Below are 24,641 nucleotides of genomic sequence, written 5' to 3' on the forward strand. Positions count from 1 at the left end.
GCTGCCAAAGGTATTTACCTTGAATTTTGAAAATGTCATCCTTATAATAATTATTCAGCATTTCGCAGGGGGCATAGCATTTTTTCAGCTTTCATGGGACTGTGAGAGACAAAGCAAAAAACAGCTCACTACAGGAGCAATGATGAATACCAACAAATGTATGCACTCAATGTAAACAGCTGTCTTATTTAGAGTCTGAGAGTGACCTTACTCAACAAATGAGAATGTGTTTATCTTACCTTGCAGCTGTGCAAATCGTGACTTTTCTCCCTCAAAAGCAAAGGCAGGAGCAACATGATGTTGTTACACCTCTGCACAACATCTCAGGAGAGAGCCTGGGTCAAAAGGATGTAAGCTTAACACAAAACATTTCCCCCAACTATAAGCCCTAGCCATTTGCTGATAACCAGCGCCTCTTGTTTTAGCTCTTCTTCGTTCTCCACCAACTCTTAAGAGGAATATCTGACTTATAAGATGCTATATACTCCATTAGCTAGTTGCTAACTTACCTGTGTTATTAGCTAGTTGCTATAGCATGCAGCAATCTTTTAGTGGAAAAAAAAGAAGGTTGTGGCCTGAAACCAAAATTAGGAGCTTATGTGTTATTCAGAAAGGAACTCCACAGACAGGTGATTATTACTTTTGTGGAAATCTTTTCACATGAGCAGTTTGAGTTGGTTCGTTGTTAAATGTAAAAAGGAAAGAAAAAAAAAAAACCTTACCAGCAACTTTGTCCAATTAACAAGTTTATAACTATATAACATGTCAGTTAGCCTCAGCTGAATTGTTTTGTGTATTTTGTGGTTATTCGCAAATGTTAGCATACAATAATGCTGAAAAGGATGAGACCTTCCCTAGATGAAGCAAGACTACAGGGTTACTTTATGCAAATATGTTGCACTTAATCAAATATAATTAAAATACGAGGGTTGCTGAAATTTATGAGGGACTCTGCGTGGGATTGCATTTGAATCCTTAAAATCTTTTGTCACATTAATTGAAGGTTAGCTGGTGACAAGGGAAATACTGACACAGATAACAGGTATTTTGTGCACTGTAAAATACAAATATTATCTAAAACATTGAGGCTTAAATGGAATTTTAATGCTTTCTAATATCATAATTAAAATGTTATTGTATTTGTATGAGCCAGCAAGGTCTGTTATTGTGCGTTTAGCATTGGACAAAGATGATTTGATTCTACCCCTTTTTGCTGTATTTTTGAGTATAATTTCCATTAACATCAGCTGTACTGTAGGTGTTGTGTGTTTTGTGTTCTTTATCATTTATGTTAGCATGCTAACTGCTGGGTTAAGGATTGATAAAGGATCAATGCGCAGGCTCTGTTTCCTTTCTGATTGCATCCGTCTGTCTGTTCGGAGTGGGTGGGTGGGTGGGGGGTTCCCCAGTAGCCTTTTTGGAATAGCCGGGTCTTTAGAAAAAATGGGAACCCCCGTTACGAAGAATGGAAGTCTATTTTCGGAACGGCTGGGTTTCAGAAAGGCAGGGTGTAACCCATGCTAAGTTTAACTAGTAGTGTCTCTCAAATCGCATACTTAGTACACGTCTTTGCAGTACACTATAAGGAAGTGCACTTACTTGCGCAAATTTGGACAGGGTAGTACTGTCTGTACTCACCAGAAATGACTTGACAGCTTCTTCTATTTTTTAAAGGCTGATTGCAGCCAGTCGTTGGAGCTCTATTGCCGACACTTGACAGCGCAGATCAAAACGAGCTGTTGTTAAAGGGATAGTTCACTCAAAATTGAAATTTCACTCATTATCACCCTCATGTCGACTAAGGGCTGGGAGAAGTTTCAGAGTTATCTGTGTCTTCTCTGAGTTACAGCGGGGCTCGGTGCAGCACTGCATGTCCATATGACGGTTGCAAATGGATACCACTTTTCTTCGTAACAAAAAGACACACCAAAAAACATCCAAATACCTCCATACTGCTCGTATGTAATGTCCGTCTTGTATTGAAGCCCCGAAATGTGAAATTGTTCTGAAAAAAATTAAATAAGTCTATATTTCAAGCTTGTTTGTAGCGGAAGCTTCTCTTCCTGGTCCGTCCAAATCTCGCACGATTTGCGCCGCATCTCGGACCAGGAAGAGAAGCTTCTGCTGCAAACAAGTTTGAAATATAGACTTAAAATTAGACTTAATTTTTTTCGGAACAATTTCGCATTTCGTGGCTTCAATACAAGACGGACATTACATACGAGCAGCATGGAGGTATTTGGATGTTTTTTGGTGTGTCTTTTTGTTACGAAGACAGTTGGTATCCATTTGCAACCGTTATACTGTATGGACATGCACTGCTACGCCGAGACCCCCTGTAACTCAGAGAAGCCACGGAGGACTCTGAAACTTCTCCCAGCCCTTAGTCCACATGAGGGTGAGTAGATAATGAGTGAAATTTCAATTTTGGGTGAACTATTCTTTTAAGTTGTGTGTTATTATGTTAGTGTTGTTGTGTTGCTTTGAGACATTTACCCCGGTGTCAGCTCCGTCGCTGCTCAAATCAACCGCCGCCATATGAAAAGTGAAGTGCTTCTGCTACGTCACTAAGATGGCGGCCGTTGAGGGTGGAAAGTGTCCAACGATCCACACTCAATTTTCTGGCTGTTTGAGTGCGCCAATTGAGTGCACATAGCGCACTACATTTTCACACACTGCTCAGTGTGAACGCACTTATGTACTGGGACATACCATAAGTCTGGGATAAGTTTAAGAAAAGTCTTTACACAGTGGACTTTTTCAGGATTGAATAAGGAAGACACACACTGAGTGCAGGTTCTCTTGTAGTCCTCATACAGAGGAAGCATTTGTGAAGTGCAAAATTGTGCTCGGCACAGCAAATGTTCATATTTTCCATGCAATAACAACAGGAGACAGAGTTAATGGAAAAGAAGCACTGAGTGGAAAGCGAGGAGACTGGGAGAAACCTACCGGTATTGTTGAAGAGTAAGAGTGAGTTGACATAAGCTAAAGGTAGGGAGGAAGTGGGGGAAGAATGGGAGCGAAAGGGAGGGAGGGGATAGGTAGGAGTGGTGGGAGGAGGGGTGTCAGTGAGAGGAGATAAGTAGGTTAAACTTCCTGAGCTGAAAATAGCTATCTTCTCCATCACATGGTAGCCAAGCTGCCCAGGGGAGCCTGGCCATATACAGCAGAGCCTCAGCACACTCTTACTAATCTGGTGTCTCTCTCTCTGTGTTTTTCTCTCCTCTCACACACACGGTGCGCGCACACAAAACACAGGCACATATCTCCTCCAACTGCAACATAGATCACTATATCTATTTGGGGCAGGGCATTTGTGTGACACTGTAGCCTCAGGCTTGGTGTGTTTGTGTTTGTGTGGGTGTCTGTGTGTGGGTGTTTTCCTTTTTTCATTTCCTCTATTGTAGCATCCTTCCATATTATGAAATTAGACACCTAATCTCATCACACACACACATAACCTAACCATATCAATTAAGAAAACACTGTTAGACAAATTGACACGATCCAAAGCTGAGGGGCAATTTGTGGATGTTGGGCAAATTACAAATAACAGTATAATTTATTCCATTACTTGTCTGGTACAGGCTAATTTAAGACAAAGTATAGGGAGAGGGGAGGAAATTGAATAGGCTTGCGGAAGTCTGTGTGTCTCTGCATGTTGTGTGTCTGTGTGTGTGTGTGTGTGTGTGTTGGAGTGTGTGCTTTCCATTCCCCATGCCTCCTCCATGTTTGATCTGTCAGACCTGAAAAAAAGCACAAATGCTGTGTATCCTTTGACCTTCCACTCTACATGAGATCAAACGTAGCGAGTCTCTGTTGTCTGTCACTCTCCTCCCAGGCCTTTCTCTTCTTCCTGAAGCAGATGCTTGTCATAGTTCCTGTTTCTCTTTTTTGTGGGAGTCTCCTTACTTATAAGGCGGTTTAGATGATGTTTCACCTCCATTCTCCTTCCAGTGCGTGTTGGTGTATATATGCTGTATTGGTATTCCAGCCTTTTTTGCTTTCCTCTTGAGAAATTGGCTTACTTTGATGGGCCAGAGAAAACCACTAAAAGGGAAGCTTTGACTCTCTCTCGTTTTTCTTCATCCCTATCTATTTCTTCCTCCTACTCTTTGCTTTCGCTTACTCGTCCTTAACTCTTCCACTGCATCCCTCTCTGAATCTCTCTCCTACTCTTCTTTTCAGTTTGCATTCTTTATTTTTCTCTGAACTCCTCTCTCTTGCTTTCCTCCTCTGCCTTCAGATCGCCCTGAATAGACACACATGCACAGACACACACACACTCATGCAAGCTTAAACACTGACTTTCAGTTACTTGGCACATCTGCCTGGACGTGCCTTTGTGTGCGAGTATGTACTTTATTTGGAGTGAAAGACACCTTGTGGTGTGTGTGTGTGTGTGTGTGTGTGTGTGTGTGTGTGTGTGTGTGTGTGTGTGTGTGTGTACAGTGATAAATCTTTGGGATGAAAGGGAAGGCGAGCCACCCTAGGAGGTAAATTGAGGTAAATTGTGTGATTGAGAACTTAAAAGCGGGCCAAACATCAGGCCCATTTGGGACGCGGCGGGGTGCATGCTCTCCACGCAGCTTCATTTGTCTCTTCCTCATCCTTTCAGAGGCACACCTCAGGAGAGAGGCAAAGCAGAGGTGCGTTGTACATCATGACCTAAATTGCTTAATTATGCGTTATGGTCTAGTGCTTTTACCTTTGTACACATGAAATCATACAATGGCTCTAAATAGGTGCACAGCAGGCGGGGAGGAAACCTTTCTTAAAGACCCACTCCCGTGAAAATCGTGTTTTTTGAGCTTTTCACATGTTCCTGTGGCATTTTTCTTGTGTTAGAGCACTTATCAGCAGAGAAGGAAGTGCAAAATTGCATTTCAGAGTTTTTCTGCCTTCAAACTGCTGTGAACCAATGGCAGACTCAAACTGGCAGTTTCAGGAAGACTGGAGTTGAGGGTGTCACAGCTCCAGGGGAGGGCACTAGTGCTACAAGCTCCCGTTAAGCTTGAATCCTACAGGCTTTCAGGGGGCACTAGGTGCATTTCTAATTTATTGAGAAACAATGCCCAGGTCAGCAATGCATGCCAAAAAACACGTGGTTCATTCATCCCCTCTAGTCACATAAACCAACACAGCTGTGGACACGCACAACTCCGGTGACGCCGGTGAAGTGTAAATGTGTAAAAAGTCTTTCCATTGCACTTTTACAATACACCTTTATATCGATACGTCTGAAAAACCACCTGAGAGCGTAAAAACCTTTCAGCGATATTTGAGAGTTTTTTCAAAATGTAGGTGTTTCCATTACCAGTTTTTAACTTCGATATTTAGGTTTTGCGCATTTCTACGTAGGGGTAATGGGAAACGCACCTACTGTCTGCTTTGGCAGTTGGCTGGACACCTGAATCTGAGTCTTCATTTGCCTGTAAATAACATTGAACAGAAACTATCATTAGAATTATAAGGTCTCTCTGTAATGCTGGAAAAGTTTCCTAAGTCAGATCACAACAGTCAAGATAGGTGCACCACTTACAACAGACAGCAACTTTGAAAATACTGCAGTATAATTATGTGTTATTATCCAGCCCCATCTAACAGACTCTTGTAATTGTAATTAACGGTAATTGCATATAATTAGCATTAGGCTATCATTTAAAGGGGCTTCTGAATGGATTACAACGAAAAGAGAGTATGAGTTAAGTGCAAAGTCATTAATTTAATCTGTATAGGCAACATCAAAGTGACCAAATTGATTCCAAATTCAGCTCATACATCATCTGTGCATCAACAGCAGCTAAGCCTGTGAATGACACTGGATGTTAAAGGAAACACTACAGTACGTTTTGAGGCAGGCACTCAGATTGTTGACTCATGAGTAAATTCTACCTTGTCACACTCCAAATCTAGTGTCTGATTACAGCTTTCTAGTGAACACATCAGGGTTGTTTGCCTTTCACTGTCATTTTGCTGTCGGTCATGTTTGTGTCCAGGAGGTTAAAGACAATGCACACTATGGAGCATGGAGCATCCTGGGATATACTTGCTTTGTTCACCCAATTATTATGATAAGAGGAAATATTCTGAATTGTCCTTGACCGTCATATTCATGTGTCTTTGCAATGGAGATGAAGAGTTGTTGAGGCCTGTTGTGGGATAACAGTAAACCAATAGTGACATAAAATGACTGTATAAATGTATGTTGTGCTTCAAGCAGTGGTGTAGTCTATGTGATGCTCAGGTATACCCACTGAAAATGCATTAATATTTCAGTATACCCACTACAAATTCAACAGAACTGAAATCAGACCCAACTCTAACTCATTTTTAAATCCAGATTAAAAACATTTATGTTTCCATGTGTGCTCTTTTAAAGAACTTTAAATCCTTATCTTGGATTTGCACTGTATGTCATCTTAATTATTTTAATACAAATCAATATTTCATGCTGCAAACTCATATTTTATGCTCTATTTTAATCTAGTTTTAATTATATATATGTTTTGTTTTTATGTAAAGCACATTGAGTTGCCCCTTGGTATGAAATGTGCTGTATAAATAAAGGTACCTTGCCTTGCCTTGCCCTGCCTACAGCTAAACTATCTATCTGTGATACAGGTATGAACAGTGTACTAAAAATCTGTATACTGCAACAAATCTGACTACACCACTGGCTTCAAGCCCATAAGAACAGTTATAAAAGAGGCATAAAGATTCAGTGGCCAGTCCTGTTCTGCTACTGTACCTCATGGTATATGAATTGTTATAGGTCAGTCTCACTTCAAAATATGTCACATGACAGAAGACTGTGACCTACATTGAGACTTTTTTCATAATTACTGTATATGGAAAATTTCAGGGTTTGTATTGCAAGGTGCATGGCAGTGATGATTAAATATCTACTGTATCCCCCCCTCTCTGTCCCTCCTGTCTCTCTCCAGGACATGGGTCCTCCCAGCATGCCCTCTGTGCCCCTCATGGTGGGCTGTGGGGTTTCCTGCACCGCTCTGCTCATCCTGCTGCTAATCTACGCTGCCTTCTGGAGGTGAGAACACACACACACACACACACACATGCGTGTGGCGGCACACGGACACACAAACTTGTTGGTGGTGCATGCATGTGTCTATATTCACACATCCCTAAGCACTGTTCAGGCTACATGTGCTTCCTCCGCTCTGCCAAAACTCCAGTGAAGCCTAATAAGGAACAAATGGTTCAACTACAGCAGGGAGTGGTGATTAGTTATGTGGTAACACACATGGCAGATGGCAAAATCAAGCTAATGACTCTGCAATGTCCAAAAAGTTGCTGTTCAGTCCATCAATCTGTCATTAATACTTATTTCACATGTCCATCCTCTCTCCCCCTCTCTCTCGTGTCTGCTCTGTAGATATATCCGCTCAGAGAGATCGATCATCTTGGTGAATTTTTGCCTCTCCATCCTGGCCTCCAACTTATTGATTCTGGTGGGACAATCTCAAACGCTTAGCAAGGTAAGGTGCACTCAGGCACAAAATGAAAACTTCATACTTTCCACTTCATCAGCACTGTTATGATTCCTGTGATACAGTTGGAGACTCGGCCTTCTCCGTTGCCGAGAGACGAGAGTGTCAAACATAACAGCAGACAAGGTTCTTTCAGTGGAGTCCTCAAAGTGGAAGCTGACATTTTTTGGCACAAAGCACTGAGTTTTTCTGACTAAGTAGTGCATGGTCAGTATCGATCAAAATCAGCAACACAGGGGGCCAGGTTCCACTGCAATTCTTCTTCACAGTATGATCTATATCAAACTCTCCTTTCCCTCTTTGTCCTCTTTATTTTGCAGAGTTTTCAATTCCCCCTGCTGACTAGTCCAAAGAGATGATTCACAATGACACCTCCCATAAAAATAGCTTTCCTTTTTAAACTTTTTTTGTTAAACGTCTCCAGCTGTTTTAACTCTTTCTCTCTCCCTGATTTTCTTTTCATCCTCAGGGCCTCTGTACCGTGACTGCTGCCTTCCTGCATTTCTTCTTCCTGGCGTCCTTCTGCTGGGTGCTGACGGAGGCGTGGCAGTCCTACCTGGCCGTCATTGGCAAAATGAGGTCTCGACTGATTCGCAAGCGTTTCCTGTGCCTGGGCTGGGGTGAGCATATAGACGCACGTCCATAAATATGACGGCAGTGTGAAGTTTGGCGTCTGATTTGGAGTCAGCTTCAGTGTTGGAGGGATAGTTTGGGTTATTTGATGTGGAGTTATGTGAGATACTCATGCATAAGGCCTTTACACACCAGGAAATAGCACAGGGAAATGTATCTGTGAGGCTTTGTGAAATATTTGATCAGGGCCTACTTACATCCTTAGCCCATTGTGTTTCTTCCTGTTTTCTTTGTGCTGTGCCTTTGCTCTCCCTGGCATGTTGTTGTGAGGATGATACATTATTTCATTCAACAAGCTGGGGAAAAAGCTCTCTGAGGCATACTAACAGGACATGTAGTTTATTAAAGTATATTTGTGAAACACAACTCAAGATAGCCTCTTCCATTTATGCCTCAACTGACCATCCCTTCAGATGCCAGCCCTGCCAGTCTACTCTGCTCACTTCTCAAAGCTCACTAAAGAATTCACACAGATTTAGTTTGCCTCTATGATTGAATCCACATATCACAGTAATTCCCCCCCCATATTATTTAATGTTAGAGTTGTAGGTCGATAATGGAGTTAGCTAAGGAAATATTGCATGCCATCATGCTGTCCAATAAGAAAACACATTTACTCCATGCACATAGCTAGCTGTGCTCTAGACTGTATTCACTCCGGAGTTTTCTGAACCAGGGTTCAGATTAACTTTGAGCAGCTTGAATATATGACAGCATGATTTTGTTACTTGTATTAGATCTTTTGGTGCTGCTTTGTGACTAATTTCTAGTTGGGCTGTGGAAACTTGTAGTCAGTAATGTTATTTTTCATGCAGTATTAGTTACCCATTAGCTTAGGTTATTACCAGACGATACATCACTAAGGCTGTCTTAACACTGCATGGTTAAAGTGGCCCAATTCCAATTTTCTCCTCTCAAGTGGCACAGATCAGATAGACAGATATCTTTCCTGGCAATGTGTGTCCTACGTCATCAATAATAATATTAACTCCTGTGCCCACGCGTTCCGCTGAACCTCTGTAGACTGTGATTGACACGTGGGGCCGACCTGGACTAGTGTGGCCAGCTGTGGCCAGCTGTCACAGGAGTTATTACAGTGTCTCATTTTCGTGGTGTCCACGCGTCTGTTTTTTTTCCTCACTAGTTTTTGTTTTCATGTAACATTCATTTATATGCGGATCGATACGAGGGCAAGTGAGGGAGTGTGAAAGAGAGAGAAACACCAGATTTCACGTTTGCCTACAGGCAAAAACTGAACCGAGCCGATTAGAAATCAAGAGAGGAAAAACAAACAATGTACACACACATGCCCAAGAGGCTTTGTCCTGTCCTCTGGTACAACTGTCACTGTCACTGTCATCTCCACACAATCATGCTCATCTCACAACAGGTCCGCTCCACGCAGGCACTAACTTTATTTTGTAAGGACAGACTAGATGTTCACTTTGTAAACAGTGACGTGTTGGATATAAACTCTGAGCACCAGACTCACCTTTGTTTATAATTATTATTTGTATTATAACGTGACCTAATAATGCTATAATAATGCAAAGCAGGTGTAAATGCTGATATCAGATATGAGTCACTTCTGATGTGTACAAAAGGCAACAAATTGGAATTGGGCATGGAGGCCTAAGCGACACTGCTCATTAGCACAGCCAGCTAAACATCAAAATCAATGCATTTTGGGCAGGTGAGGAAACTATTTTACAGATTTTATCATAGCATTATCACAACATTGTTTAGTCTTCATTTGAGGATGAAAATAGCAGCACAATAAGTTGTAATTTTCTTTAAACAACACAAATGTGCATTGGCGTGTGCCTGCATGTATATGAGCATTTTGTTTGTCAGGATTCTTCATAAGTGTTAATATCTACTGCTGTGTACTTGGCATGGTACATCTTGATGGTACTGATTTGATTTGCCTACATGTGGGTAACACACTTTAGCCAGAAAACTTCTGTAGTTAGTGCATTGTGAAAGAGACTCACCAGCATTTGCTGTGGCGTCCACTATAACACTTCCTATAGTAATAATATACAAGTTTCTGCTGTTGGAAGTAAACTGCCCTTGTGTGCCTGAGGATTTGTCAGCATTGCAAATGAAGACGCTTTCATGAAGTGGGCGCAGATTGAACCACTGTTGTGTGACAGGAATTGATGACAAACGGCAGCAAGACAGGCATATCTTATATGAAAATGTAACAGTGTTATGTTGTAGTGTCGAAAATTGTCGGATGCATAATTCCTCATAATCTTAATTTGCATTCCCATTTTTCTTTGCTGTATACTGTTATACTGAATTTGCTGCTTCCATTTAAATTTATAGACATTCATTTTAGTTCTAATGCTATTTTATTTATCTAATACAGCCAAAGTGTCACAGTGTTCATTCAGGGCACAGGTAATATTTCTCCTCTGTGCCATTCAGCCTCCATGTCACTCTATTATGCCGTCCTTTCAGTGTACTATAGCGCGATGCAACAGGCACTGGGGATGTTAGGGGATAATCAAAACATATGATAACATCTGCACAGCACTGGCAAGATGCTTTGAGATAGCCCTAGAAATTACAACTGCAACCAGCATCACTACACACACACACACACACACACACACCGTCTGTTCATTTCACTCGCTATTGATCCCACCAGTCTAATCTGCCAAGTCACTGATGCCCTCAACTGATACAGAGCAGGGAGAATGTATAGATGTTGTACAGTCACAGATAAAGAGAGATACTGACTGTCTGTGTGTGTGTGTGTGTGTGTGTGTGTGTGTGTGTGTGTGTGTGTGTGTGTGTGTGTGTGTGTGAACTCTCAGCAGCTATAGAATTAGTAGATAAACTTACAAATGCTCATGACATGCATGAAGCAGTCAAGCAGAGTGGAGAGGGTCAAACAGCTTATCCTCCTCGCGTCCATTTCGCAATTTTCTCTCCTAAATTATGTGATTGAAATCAGTTGCCATGGAAACAGGAGATTTGGGGTGTAGCTGGACCTGTGTTAGATTAGCATTACAGTGTATGTGTGTGTGTGTGTGCCTTATATAGATGAGTGTTTATGTATTATATATTGGTAAATGCAAGATTGATGCTGTTGTTGTCTAATTGAAACTTTGTGCATGCTAGTTAGCGGACCAGTCTGGCTTCCCACCATCTTATTTGTTAATGTTAATGTGACTTTTTCTAATTGCTTTTCATTTGCAACCATAATCACAGCTTTGTTAATTACATGAATATTTCAGAGCCAAGCTCATTATGGGCCCGGCATATTTCCTTCTTTTCCTGGCACGCGCTCTGTGACACTCTCTTTCACTCTCATTTACACACACGCACACACACACACATGTACTTGCACACATATTTTGTTGATTTAGCTAATTAATGTGTGACTTATTGACCACTCCAAGCTATATCTCACATTTTTATAAACTCTCAGCCTCACATGCTCACAGTGATAGGCACTCGCCCACACATACGGGGCGTGTGGCATGTATAGGTCATCCATGACGGGATCAGTGGACACAAGATGTCAGGGTTACATGCTGTTATTCCGACATCCCACCATTCCGACATCCCATCGTTTAGACATCCTGCCATTCCGACATACCACTATTCCGACATGTGAACATCCCACCATTCCAACAAGGCTTTCAATATAAGGAAATGTGCGTTACTCAACAGGTGACTCCCACATGGTTGTGTGTATATACAGTACGCAGCAGAGTGCAGACAGGGACTAGTCTGCCTGTCTAGCCTCCACCTGGTCTTTTTTACTAAACTTAACCAACTTCTTTCTTCATTGCCTAAGCCCAACCAATGCAAAATCTTTTGGGAAAAAAATACAAAGGAATAGTCCGAAAGGCAGGATGTTTAAAAAAAGGAAAAAAATACCGTCATTCCGACGATATCAAAAATAGTTGGAATGACGGGACATTTGATAGAAAATGAAGTGTTGCCATAGACAATTAGGCCTATGTCAGACTGGTGGGATGTTGGAATGGCGGTTGCCCCCCGTGGCATGTATAGGTCATCCATGTTCAGTTCAGTTCAGTTCAATTTATTGAACCCCACAGATCCCCATGGCGGGATCTGTGTACAAATATGTCAGTGTAATGATCATGTCCAGACATGCTACAGCAGAGCTTCAGTCCCTCAGATCTGATGTCTGATGATGGTGTAAGCAAACACATGCAGAGCACATGGGCCACCTGCAGAGCACTCGGCCAGTTTCAGTCACATATGCATATCTTACGCGTTATTGCATGGCTGCTTTGCATTTGAATGGAAAGAGCCGTATGGAGTTGTTCTCACCGGAGAATCTTATTTGGCCGTCATGCTTCCTCGTGCTCCATTAAGGCTCCCTTTAATCCCTTGTCTCGCCCTCTTTTCATCTGCTTCTCTCTGCTCGTCTGCAGGTCTTCCAGCCCTCGTCGTAGCAGTGTCGGTGGGTTTCACCAGGGCAAGAGGTTACGGCACAGCCAGCTAGTGAGTACTATACTACTAATACCAGTTTTAACCTCTGATTTGTGTTTGGGTGGGCTGGAGGCACAGCACCACTGCACTACCCTGACCACTGACTACTAAAAGTTTCCCCTGTGCTGTTTCAGGCTAAGGTCAATTTTATTAAATAAGTTAGGTGGTGAAGGTGGTCATTAATTCAGTGGAGGCAGCCCATGTCTGCTACAGAACCTGAATCTACAGTATATACCACCCAATGTCACATTTTTTTATTTATTTCTTTTAAATCATCAACGTAACGGTCACTTTTTCCTCCATCAAATTTCAATGACCACTTATTCCCATTATGTGTCACACAGAGACTAAAGTCTGCCCCAGCATGCACTGAACTAAAAGCAGCACACATTTAGTTCACCCTCATTTAATGGTCACAAGACAGTGTTATTGATTCTAGAGGGGCTGTTGAAATTCTACTTGAGAAACTGATACAGGAGTCTCTGGAACAAGGCTGAAAATCATTTTCGAGCTTTTCTCTGTAAATTCACATAGTCATGTCAAGTACATGATTTCAAGTAGAAAAGACATTCTTGAGTATCATTTATTCATCAACAGCTCAATATGCTTCATCGGAGTGGGTGTGGTTTGATAGAATTAGTCACCCCTATAGAATTCTGTGTTGTTCCTCATTCACTGCTGCTAAACACTAATTGGAGCATTGAGATATCTGATATCACAGTTTTTCCAAATACCACATCACAAATAAACACCCACTCTAAACCAGTGTGAAACACAGGGACAAAAACAAAAATGCATAAATCTTACACAGGAGATAACTAGCACTATTTAGAGAGAAGCTCACGTGTTTACACAGAGCTCCATCAATCAAATAATTGAGATGATAGATTTCTTTAATGTCCTAGTCTCATGTTTCATGTTCTGAGAGGAACACACCTGGTCGATGGTGTAATTGACTGAATGAAAGCACATCTTAAAAGATGCTTACAGGCACGTTCCCTCTTTCTTCCTTCACGTAACATCTCATTAATATGAAGACTGCACTTAGGCTTTTGAGTTGTGTGTTTTTCATCTTTTGCGTCTTTATTGAGCTCCAATTAGGAAAACAGAGGGGTTTCAATATGCTCTGATGACATCACTGGAGGACATATAAACTCATTAAGTCTCAATAGCTTTCACTCTAAATGAAAATTCACGAGACCGTGTTCACAGTTTGAGGATATGTTTTAGGTAATACATTTCCTCATCACTGAGGGCAACATTTACAGAAAACTTACCTACCCATAGAAATGACTGCTTTATCCCTCACTGAGGCTATTCAAGTAAATGTGATATTTAATTAGTACTCACTAAGCACTCACAGCAAGTGAGATGTGAGACCTGAATGTGGTGAAGTGATATTTCACACACCACTAGGTCTGTGATTTGCAGTATTTTTTTCTCACTGAAACGCTTCTCTGTTCTTTTTTTTTCCTAGCTGCTGGTTATCCTTGGAGGGCGGTCTGCTTTATGCCTTTGTTGGGCCTGCTGCTGTCATTGTACTGGTGAGTCTGTCCAACATACTCTCTAATCACAACAAGAGTCTCTCACTCTCATATAAACCAGCCTCCCCTTATCACCAGTTACAATGGTGTAATCCAAAAAACATTTTTTGCTTGGTTACCCTTTCATAGTAGGAGTTTTAAAACAGCTGCCTGTTGACCTCTCAGTGTTTTCTTTTCCCTGCACTCCCACATACATGCACATGATGTGAGCATACTGTACATACACCGGGGTGTACATGACAAGATGATGACCTGAGCACTCTGATCCAGTTTGAAAATGTCAGCCCGGAGAAACAAAAATATCTCCCAGCAGATGAGAATGTCCCAGCAGCAGCACAGAGCTGGACTGAATTCTAGCCCAGCAGCTAAATCTCTCACTCATGTGTACTTTTAAAAGTATGAGTCACTGTACCCAGTGTATTAGAGGCAAAAACAACTTTTTAGATATAAATATGTGACTCACAGTGGGCGCCACACTCAAAATAATCTGTCCTTTGATTTCGCCAAACGCATTTTTATGACCAAGTAAATATATTGTGCTACAGCAGAATTGAGCGCATTGATTGCATCTCAGTGGTGTTTTAATCATCTGTTGTTGTGTGGCTGCTGTGTGTGTGTGTGTGTGTGTGTGTGTGTGTGTGTGTGTGTGTGTGTGTTTCTAGTTAATTTCTCCTAAATGAATCCCTGGGTGAATATTTCCACCACTAAGCTAAATAAGTCTGGATGGGGCACTAAGATACGGTTTGGTAATTACTGCCACTGCTGTTGTTACTGTTGCTGCACTAGCGTGGCCATTCATGTGTTAGAATTCTCTTTTGTTGTCGTTGTTTTGTTGAGGGTTGTTTGCACCATTACAGTATGGTCAGACAGGAATGTACAGGTCACAGGTTTGAAATATTCAGCTCATAAATTGTTATCTTTACCAAATGTTTACATATATTTTAATCGTTTTGTTTTGTTTTGCTTTTATTAAATTACAAATGACACGCTAACATTTAAATTCCTACCAATTAAATGTTAATGGACCACTATCTGAGCGTTTACCTTTATTTTGGCGCCACATCTGCCGATATGGTTCTGACATTTTTGGAAAGTAACAGTATTAAGGAATCTTTAAGATTAATTAATTGTGGCGTTTAATACCACGATTAATTGCGAAAACAAGTAATCGTGACATCCCTATCTAGACCATGAAAATAAAGTGACTTCTAATACCACTGTCATTTATAGGGTGCACAGTCAGAACATGCTGTATAAAAACCCACATTTAGTCACAATTCTGTGTGAAAGTACACAGTCTTTGTCTAAATAAACGCAATATGCTTAAATTCACGAGGGGGAAATTAAAAAATCAAAATCAAATGAACGTGAGGCATTTGGCCCCTTTTATTTGTAGAAAGTCAAAGGCAGCAGCCGTCATGTAAAATCAAAGGACAGTCATCCTTGTAAGTTGTTTATCAGTGTCTGGTGTCTGTTGGTACATTGCCAACTTTCCTTCATCTCTGCCTCCACAATGTCGATGTGTGTTGGTCCCCAGGCCCCTGGTGTTGTTGCTGTGGCCCCACTCTAACAAACAGCTGTAATGAGAGTGGGACGTCGGGCAGAGAAACACAGACCTTCCCACAGGACTCTTCTCTAATTAATGAACCTGGCCTTGGGCAAATAGCAGAGCGGGATGATGCTGACTCACAGAGCTGCGGCCAGACATGACTGGCATGACAATAGTGCTCTCGCAATCTGGCACATCATAGGTGGTTGTCAGCGGCAACACACAGGAGAGGGGAAGAGATCAGAGAGGGAGAGGTTTTTTTTTTTTTCACAAATTGTAAAAGCTGCCAGATGTACCACATACCGTAGATGCAGCAAAGAAATAGGCTTCAAGTTAAAAAAAAATCTGGCTTCTGCAGAAGCTGCAAAAACTGGAAATTCAACTGACCACATGAAAGTCAGACCTGAACTGCTCATCTACTCAGCTCTTTCCTCAGGATTTCTAGAATAAGATTTTTCAGCCCCGGCAGAAGCTGCTGCTGGTGACAGATGAAGGAGGGAATCCAAGCAGACATTCACTTTAGGACTTTGATAAGGAAGAAGGCAATGCATACACAGTATAGGGATGCACTGGAGTGCCTGTGTCATTTTTTTTTTTCTTATGCACCTCATCGCTGAAAATCAAAAGTACACGAGCAGATGGATGGTGAAACAGAGGGAGGAAGAAATAGTAGAAGGAAATATTGGTAATCAGGATTATAAGAAAATGTCGCCAGCATAGAAAATCTCCCAGATGGGCAGGATTTCAGAGTAGAGGAGGTCTACATGTGTGAAGCCTTGGCTCAGATCTCTGTGTGCGTGTGTCTAACAGAATCTGTATCACTCGGTCACTATTGCCAGATGTTTGGTGAGCTTAGCTATGGGCTTCTCATTAGTAAGAGAAGCTGGAATGAGAGATAGCCAGTGTTTTTTTCTCTCTCAATGTTGCCACTACAAATGGAAATATCTCTGCTTAGAGTGATATTAATCACTATACTGTATATAGACTGCTGTAGTTAGTGCGTGTTTGAGCACTTACCGGTACTTAAAGGCAGAGTTCCCAACTACTCATAGACAGTAATAGCTCTGACCCTGTACGGCCGCCTGACAGCCGCTCATGTCAAAGTCATGGTCAGTTGTCAGAGGGAAACGGACTGTCATGATGGGAGTGGAGCTGGTGTTGGCTTAAATTGACTTGACACAAGTGGACACATGGATGATGTGATGCACCTTCCTGCCAATTGTCCCAGCTTTATCCCAACCTAGAGATGGTAGTAACACACAAGAATTAGCAAAATGATATTTACCAAACCATACCATAATAACTTTATTTATAAAGCACTTTAAAAACCCAGTGGTCCAAAATGCTGTACAAAATTAAACATAAAATATACAATCGGCATAGGACATAAAATGTACATAAAACAAAACAGAATAAAAACAATAAAAATAAAGTGCATTGAAATAAAACTATAAAACCAATAAAACAATTTAAAGCACAGCACATAAGTAAGTATAGCAGATTAAAAGACATACATTACACAACAGCATTGCACCCAGGTCAGTCTATATGGTATCAGTGTTACTGATAGATACAGTAGTTGTACGTTTGTGTAATTTATTGCGTTAATTTGGCTTTTGTTGTTGAACAAGAAGATTTTAACTGTATTCTATCATAAAAGATTTGTGTCTCTGTTCCCGTTTGTGCACTTTAAGCACCAGTGACATTTACGTAACGGTTCAAATGTTTATAAAAGGAGAATTAATGTGTGAATTATCTGGTTAGACCGAGTCAGCTCTTTAAAATAAGTAATGATCAAATCAATTAAAATGCTTTTATATGTCCTGACAATGTTGGTTTAATTTAAGAACAGTTTAAGCAGCATTATGAATGTGCACAGTGTGAGTTTGAGGTTTTTATGTCCAGCTTTGTCTGTAGAGACTTTAACCAATAGTTTCTTCATTACAGCGGTTTTTCAAAGTTGCTCTGAAATCCATTTGCCATGTGCTGTGTGTGAAGAGACAGGAAAATGAATGGAAAAATAAGTCAGCCTTGGAGCCATCACAGTAAAAGCACAGTCACTTTCAGTCGCTCGTATGTGGGACAATTAAAAAGTCATCTTCACTCCACTGAAACCTTGAGAAAGAAATAGAGAACAGGCTGCTCCAGTGCACGAGAGGAATCCCTGCTGGCAGCCCGTCTATGACAGAAATCCTTATCAAACTCTCCTCTCTGTCTCTCTCAGGTGAATATGCTCATTGGAATTGTGGTGTTTAACAAGCTGATGTCTCGAGACGGTATCTCAGACAAGTCTAAAAAGCAGCGAGCGGGGTAAGTTTGCTTCCTAAATGCATTGCACCTCACAGACACAGAGCACATTAACTCCCTTGAAACACACACTAGTGCACAACTTGACTACAAATTTGCTGCATTGGTTAAATTTTACCGTCTGTCAGACACACACTCAGAGGGAGGTGGGGGGAGCGGGGGCAGCATTTTCATGGCAACTACTTCAAACTGCATTCAAGGGTCTCTGCGCACACACACACACACACACACACACACACACACACACACACACACACTAACTTGTACACCTGTGCCTCCAGTAAGAAAAAAAAAAGAAGATCCAATTTGGCAACGTAATGACAAGACATCTGTTCTGTTCTGTTGCTCTGTGAAATCTATCAGAATTTCACCATCACTTCCACATACATACAGTATGGTTTCCATCCAATTCTCTCAGTGTTATGTGACATACTTGGATATAGTGGATGTCAAAATCAATTGCAGATGGAAACCTAATTATATACTGTAAACACCAGGATTATGCGGATCAAACCACTATGCACTATTGAAATCCGATGCGATTCAGACAAACATGCGCTGCGCACGCATGATATGCATACATTTATGACATGTATTCATATGCACCCACCTACAGCATAACCTCTATTGAGGCAGTTGGCAGTTAATCATCCTTACTAATCCTAAACGTGGAGATTCCCTCAGTTCTTGCAGCCTGATCCATCTTTTCATTTCCATACCTATTGATTCAGTTGTTTGTTTCTCTCTCTCTCTCTCTTACATATTTTCTCTCTCTCATTATATTTCTTCCAGTGTCTATCTCTAGCACAAATTGAAATTGATCATCCATGTATAGCTGCAAGAGTTAACATTACGGATTGATGCTGGGTTGATTGGATTTTGTTACCTAGTGATGCAACAGAGATTAAAGCAGCTAATGTGTACAAACACACCTACACAAACAAACGTGCCCTTCTTTGTCACAGGAAAGATCATTGGTGTTATCCTCGTATTAGGCACTTTTCCACTCAGGTTCTCGGAAGTGTGTACATAGATGAAAACACACACACCCACTAGGGGTGTACAGCCAGTGCTCTATTTGGATTCGGTTTTAGATTCGGGCTTTTAAAAAAGTGGGTGCACTGACTTCAGCCGAGCTAGTGCTACGCCGAGCTAGCCGGCTAACTTCCGCTTTAGCTCTGGGCTAACTAGAACGGGAATAAAATAATTGAATCGTGCGGCTCTTCTAGACTTTCCAAACGTAATCGGACTGAATGGATCAAATTCTGGTAGTGAAACGAGTCGTTTTGCGGGGGTTGTGACACTCAAAAAAACCTATCCACCGTTTTATAGTCGCTTCTTTTCCCATTATTGTCTATGAGAAAAAAGTTGTTGAACGGTGACCTTGGAAGTATCAGTGAGCACTTCCTGTCTAGTGTAATGCAATGCATGCAGGGAGTTGATGTTTCTTAGCAACCCTAACGTGAACTAGACACAAGTGACTCCCGGCGGTGCTGCCTGCTCGTGTTTGGCGCTCTACTCGTGTTGTGCTTCTTCTTCCTCTTCTTTGGCATTTATGACGGGCGCACCAACGTTAAGGTGCATTAACGCCACTACTGTTTTGGAGTGTGAACCAGAATCCCTAACGCACACGCACACACTCCCACGTGTATCTAAGTGCTCCCACACACAGTATTTGGTCGTGTTGCTAACAGGACAGGCTGTCATTAGCATAATGTATTTCCTTATGAAGCCGTGGGGATGTGGCTGGCACCAAGGCAATGAGCTGTGATGGGGCGCTAATGTAGCATAGCTTTGCGTGGACTCATCATTCTCCACTCGCAATATACTGTATACATATGCACACAAACATTATGCGCACACACACACAGTTCTCTCCATCTGAGTAGTCAACTGTAAGTAAACAACCAAAGGAGTCTTTTTCTCCCCACACACCCCAGTAAAGCTTCATTGTGCACAGTCACATGTACAGATAGATAACCCCCCCCCCTCTCTCTCACACACACACACACACTTACCCACTGGCAGTGGAAGAAACTGCTTGTGTGTATTTCCTGTCTGTGTCATTGTAAATCTGTTGGTCCACATGGCTCTGCTGTAACATTGCAATGTCTGTCTCACGTTCTTCTCTACTTGCTTTGAATCAATCTTTGTATTCTGACTGTTTTTCATTGCTGCTACTTTTTCATGATCTGGTTTTAATTTGCCTGTCTTTCTTTTCTCCCTCCCCCTCCCCCTTTTTTTCTCCCCCCCTTCCCTCTCTTTGTTGTGTCCACTTTTTCTCTCTTTCTCTGTTTCTTTTTTTTCTCCCTTTTTGGTTCTTTTGCAACTCTTGACACCTGCACACTCACCTCTTGTCATCACTGGGACTTGTATTCCCACACACCCCCATCCCCACCACACACCCACCCACCCACGTGATTTTGTGTATGTGTGTTTGTGTGTGCGTGTCCGTTTATGTGTGTGTCTGTGTGTTTGCACATGTCCTAAAGTGTCCCAGCGGAGGCGCGTAGCCGACTGCTCCTGAAATGCTCCAAGTGTGGCGTGATCTCGAGCACCGCTCTGTCCAGCTCGACTGCCAGCAGCGCCATGTTAGTCCATCTTCATCTTTCTATCTCTTCTCTCTATCTCTCCCTCTTCGTCATCCTCTCTCCATCTTCCCCCCTCTCTCTATCTCTCTTTCCTCCATCCTCCGAGTCTGTGGTTGTCGGTAATGATGCAGGATGACATTCAGACTTGTCTGGATAACAAGAAAACAAACCAATGAAGAGAAAAAACACCTGCACTGCAACCCACCACTGTTTAATGAGAGTATGTTTTGATGCAGAGGATTTTGCTCAGGTCACACAGAACAAACCTGACCTGCGTCAAACAGTATTTATGAATCATTTTTAGAGCTTGTTTAAACTTGTATATAGTGCAGCGTTTTAGAGGCTTAGCACTTCAGTCCAGCGCAGTGTCAGGAAGGTTCTTAATTATGCAAACTGTGTTGGTGTGGAACACATTACTGGAAATGTCTCAGCTTCCAGGCTCTGCTCATATTAACTTCATCACTTCAAACAGGTGCTCACAATATCACATCAAATCTGAGTTCAACATTAGATTAAGGCAAAAGTGACAAAGTGACATCACATACCTGCTTGTGTCACAGTGTGCCATGTTTTGTAAAGGGATACTCCACCTGTTCTATAAACCAATGGACCTGGAAGAGTGCCACACAGTCTGTTAACAAAAATGCATTGTGTGTGGGACATTTATAGTTCCAAATTAGGAGTGTATTTAGTCCCACGCTAGAGACTAAAAGTCACAATACTTTGGCTGTTCTGTTTTTCCATTTACTACATAATGTTGTGTTTGTTAATTTCCTAAATGTGAATATACAGTACAGTAAAAAGCAGCTACTTAATACATGCTCCACCTAACACTCTCTACATTCCCCTTATACAGTAATTAGTAATAAGTTGCCTCATTGTAATTTACAACTACATAACAGTTAAGAGGAAAGTTTCCAGAAAGATTAGCTGGAAAATATGGGACCTGTAAAATACAGCATCTCAGAATAGGCTTTTAACATGTTTTTTTTTTTTTCAAACACTGCAGCAAGAGTCTCAGACATAGCATAGACTCACATAGCTGCTATAAGATGTCGTTCAGGATTCAAAACAAAGTAGAACCACCCTGAACATGATTGTTGAAAACACACTGAGTAGATGGAGGCAGATGTAAAGAAGTATGCACGTATATACCATACACGACTTCTAGCGGTGCTATACAAGTACGCTACACTTTGTACTTAAAATATCTCAACACCATCTCCTGTGAGAAGAGACTTCTATATTATAACAAGAAAAACATTTGTATATTTTAAGACAGTATTTTGTTAGTAAGAGATTCATAACCATGGTTTCTTACCCAGTGCAAGCACTGTGGCCATTTCTTGAATTGAAAACCCTCCTCCCATTCTACTGTTGCAAACAATCCAGTGTACATTTAACTTTGCCCTTGTACAAATCTGTCATTATGACTCAGGGTTTATTCTGGAAAAGCACTCTGTTTAAAGCAAAGCTCTGTTCTTAGTTGTGTTGATGTAATGGGAGGAGATTGCCTCTTTGAAGGAACATGTTTAGTTTTTTATGTCACTGGGAGCACACAGGGCCATCAGACTTTTTTTTGTTCAAGCTCTGCTGATCTCAGTTCTGGCTTGCTGATTTGCTGAATACATAGAGTCTGTTATTAGATGTGATCACGTCTATTCACTGCACTTTTTCTTGCCGCTTGCGTATCGTAGTTCAGCTTGGAAGGTACTGGAAATAATGTATTTGCAGAAATTCTCAGCATAAAGCAATTATCAAGCACACAGTCTGTGCTATATCATATATCATATTATTATTATTATTACATACTGTAGATCACATAGCATTTTTAACACACCAACTTATTCAACAATTCTGTGTTGCATTACCATACAGGAAGCTTGGTCTATTTTCTGCCTAGGTATTTATTTGAAAATTGTGATGAAACAGTTCCAAGCTTTCCACGCATTTCCTCACTTCAAAATTACTTTGTGGTTCTTTGAAAAAGACCCATTAAAAAACACTTTATTTACAATGAGGTGCACTTACAGTGTTAGAGATAGAAAGTAGGTTGCTTCTGTTACTTTACTCAACCATATTGTGTGGTTAACATCACAGTCCACAACAGCTGGAAACTTTACAAATTAATGAGACGACAGTGCAGCTTTGGTTTTATCGCTCCTTATTCTCTTTTATTCATCGCCCGTGGCCATGCACCTCTACAGGGACATGCACATGCTGAATCTCAGGGAAGCTACATGGAGCTGTCTGTCTGTCTGTCACACTGACGGTTATAAAACCATGAATATGTGCTCAAACAGCATGAACATTTTAAATTGGTGTCTGACTCTGAGGAGTCATAGACACAGTTGCACACACACACAGAACCCCCCCCCCCCGTGTCAGTACTTGTCAATGGCCTGCCACCCCCACCCCATCCCCTCGCCCGCTTCTCTCTTTTGGGCCTCTTCCTATCGTCTCACTGTCTGTCCGCCAGCATGACACTTAGTGTGCATCAGCCATGTAATTGTGAGCAATTGTCTTGTAACTATCTACATGATTACACATCATCTTCCACTTCTCAGTTAGAATATTAAGTCTGAAACCTCAGTGTGCCAATCAGCCGCAGATTGCCCACCACTGAATCTGTGACTGATGTGTGTGTGTGTGTGTGTGTGTGTATGTGCGAGAAGTGGAGTTATGTGACTCATCATAGCTGGCCTGTCTGGTTTGAGACTGAACCCCGTGTTCCTTCTCTCCTCTCCTCCCCCCTCCTCTGCCCCCCCTCTCCCCTCTCCCCTCTCTGTCTCTTTCTTTGTCTTTTTCTTCCTCCTCTTCTCTGACAGGGCCTCTCTGTGGAGTTCCTGTGTGGTTCTTCCCCTGTTGGCATTAACCTGGATGTCAGCCGTGTTGGCCATAACTGACCGACGCTCCACGCTCTTCCAGGTGAAGTGTCTCAGAAACACTAGCAGATGCTCACACACTGTAACTCATACACTATGAAAAGAGAGAGAGAAAGATCAGACGTTTCAGCTTACACTGGAGGTGTCACAGAGGAGTGGATAAGGTACGCTAGGTTTCAGTAGAATTCATGCTCATGTATGTTCAGAAATATAACAGTGATGCATACTAAAAAAAATGTCAACATATGGGCTTTACATACAAGAACAGTGAGTGCTGGTGTGTTTCCTAAACAGCCGGTGTGGGTTTTCCTTTCTGTCTAGTTCTGCTCATTTTATCTAAAATGTCAGGAGCCACTGAATCTGAAAAGTAACCTGAATGTCGAATGAGTCAGCAAAGTTCAGGTAGTCTCCATTTTTGACATTTATTACATTTTGACATCAAGACACAATGATTAAATGTGAAAAATCCAGTGTGTAAATGGAGAACAGGCCATAGGAGACACAGAATAAATATCAAAATAGTATTAAAAAGAACAAGCTGCCATGTATCTCCCTGAGTGTCAAGATCACAAGTAGAAATACAGTCTATGAAAGAAAGCATGAATGGCTGCAACAATTTAACATGAATAAACATGATCCAGCTGACTCATTTCATTCCCATATGTGTGTTTCTCTAATGATTACCGAGTCATTTCACTACAGTATTACAGGGATACAGGAAATAACCGATTTTCCCTGCATCAAAGAGCATTCATACATTTTTCATACACACCGAGTTAGCGAAAAAGGCGAAAGAAACATCAAAAATGTTTTTGAATAAAGGTGTGGTAACAGCTCATGGTTGCTGGTTGTCATGGTAACATAATGCACATTCTGGTTCATGAGCTCTTCAGATGCACCAAAGTCAGAAATAATGACTGCCTCAGTAAACCAAGCTCAAAGAAATGCTGATACATCTTAGTCCTCAGCACAGTTTGAGATGACCAAACCCAAAATAACTCAAATCAAAAACACTGAAAATCAAAAATGTTTCCAGCTGTAAACAAACGGCTTTTTCATGGGGGAGAGCAGAAGTTTTACAATCGAGCACTAAAGTACTTCTTATACCTCTCCTTTCTCTAACAGATGTTGCAATG

At 41.5% G+C, this 24,641-nt stretch overlaps 1 protein-coding gene across 48 annotated transcripts in view; it reads left to right on the top strand.

The window, feature by feature from the left end:
* The window catches only part of adgrb2 (adhesion G protein-coupled receptor B2), a 230,935-nt gene that overhangs the window by 176,290 nt on the left and 30,004 nt on the right, over window positions 1-24,641 (top strand). For 26 of the 48 annotated variants that reach the window (XR_015037152.1, XM_085792206.1, XM_085792207.1 and 23 more), the window contains 7 exons: window positions 6,951-7,054; window positions 7,403-7,505; window positions 7,987-8,137; window positions 12,572-12,641; window positions 14,107-14,173; window positions 17,947-18,032; window positions 23,449-23,548. Coding sequence is in view for 46 of the 48 variants with exons in the window: in XM_085792206.1 (XP_085648332.1) it covers window positions 6,951-7,054; window positions 7,403-7,505; window positions 7,987-8,137; window positions 12,572-12,641; window positions 14,107-14,173; window positions 17,947-18,032; window positions 23,449-23,548 (681 nt within the window). In the remaining 2 variants the exon portion in view is untranslated. Of the gene's footprint in view, window positions 1-6,950; window positions 7,055-7,402; window positions 7,506-7,986; window positions 8,138-12,571; window positions 12,642-14,106; window positions 14,174-17,946; window positions 18,033-20,521; window positions 20,621-23,448; window positions 23,549-24,641 lie in introns of all 48 variants that reach the window. The other 22 variants (XR_015037151.1, XM_085792214.1, XM_085792186.1 and 19 more) reach the window with 1 other exon arrangement.

This window comes from Trachurus japonicus, chromosome 11 (genome assembly GCF_045865225.1).
Source record: "Trachurus japonicus isolate A0001 chromosome 11, Traja_1.0".
NCBI lineage: Eukaryota > Metazoa > Chordata > Actinopteri > Carangiformes > Carangidae > Trachurus > Trachurus japonicus.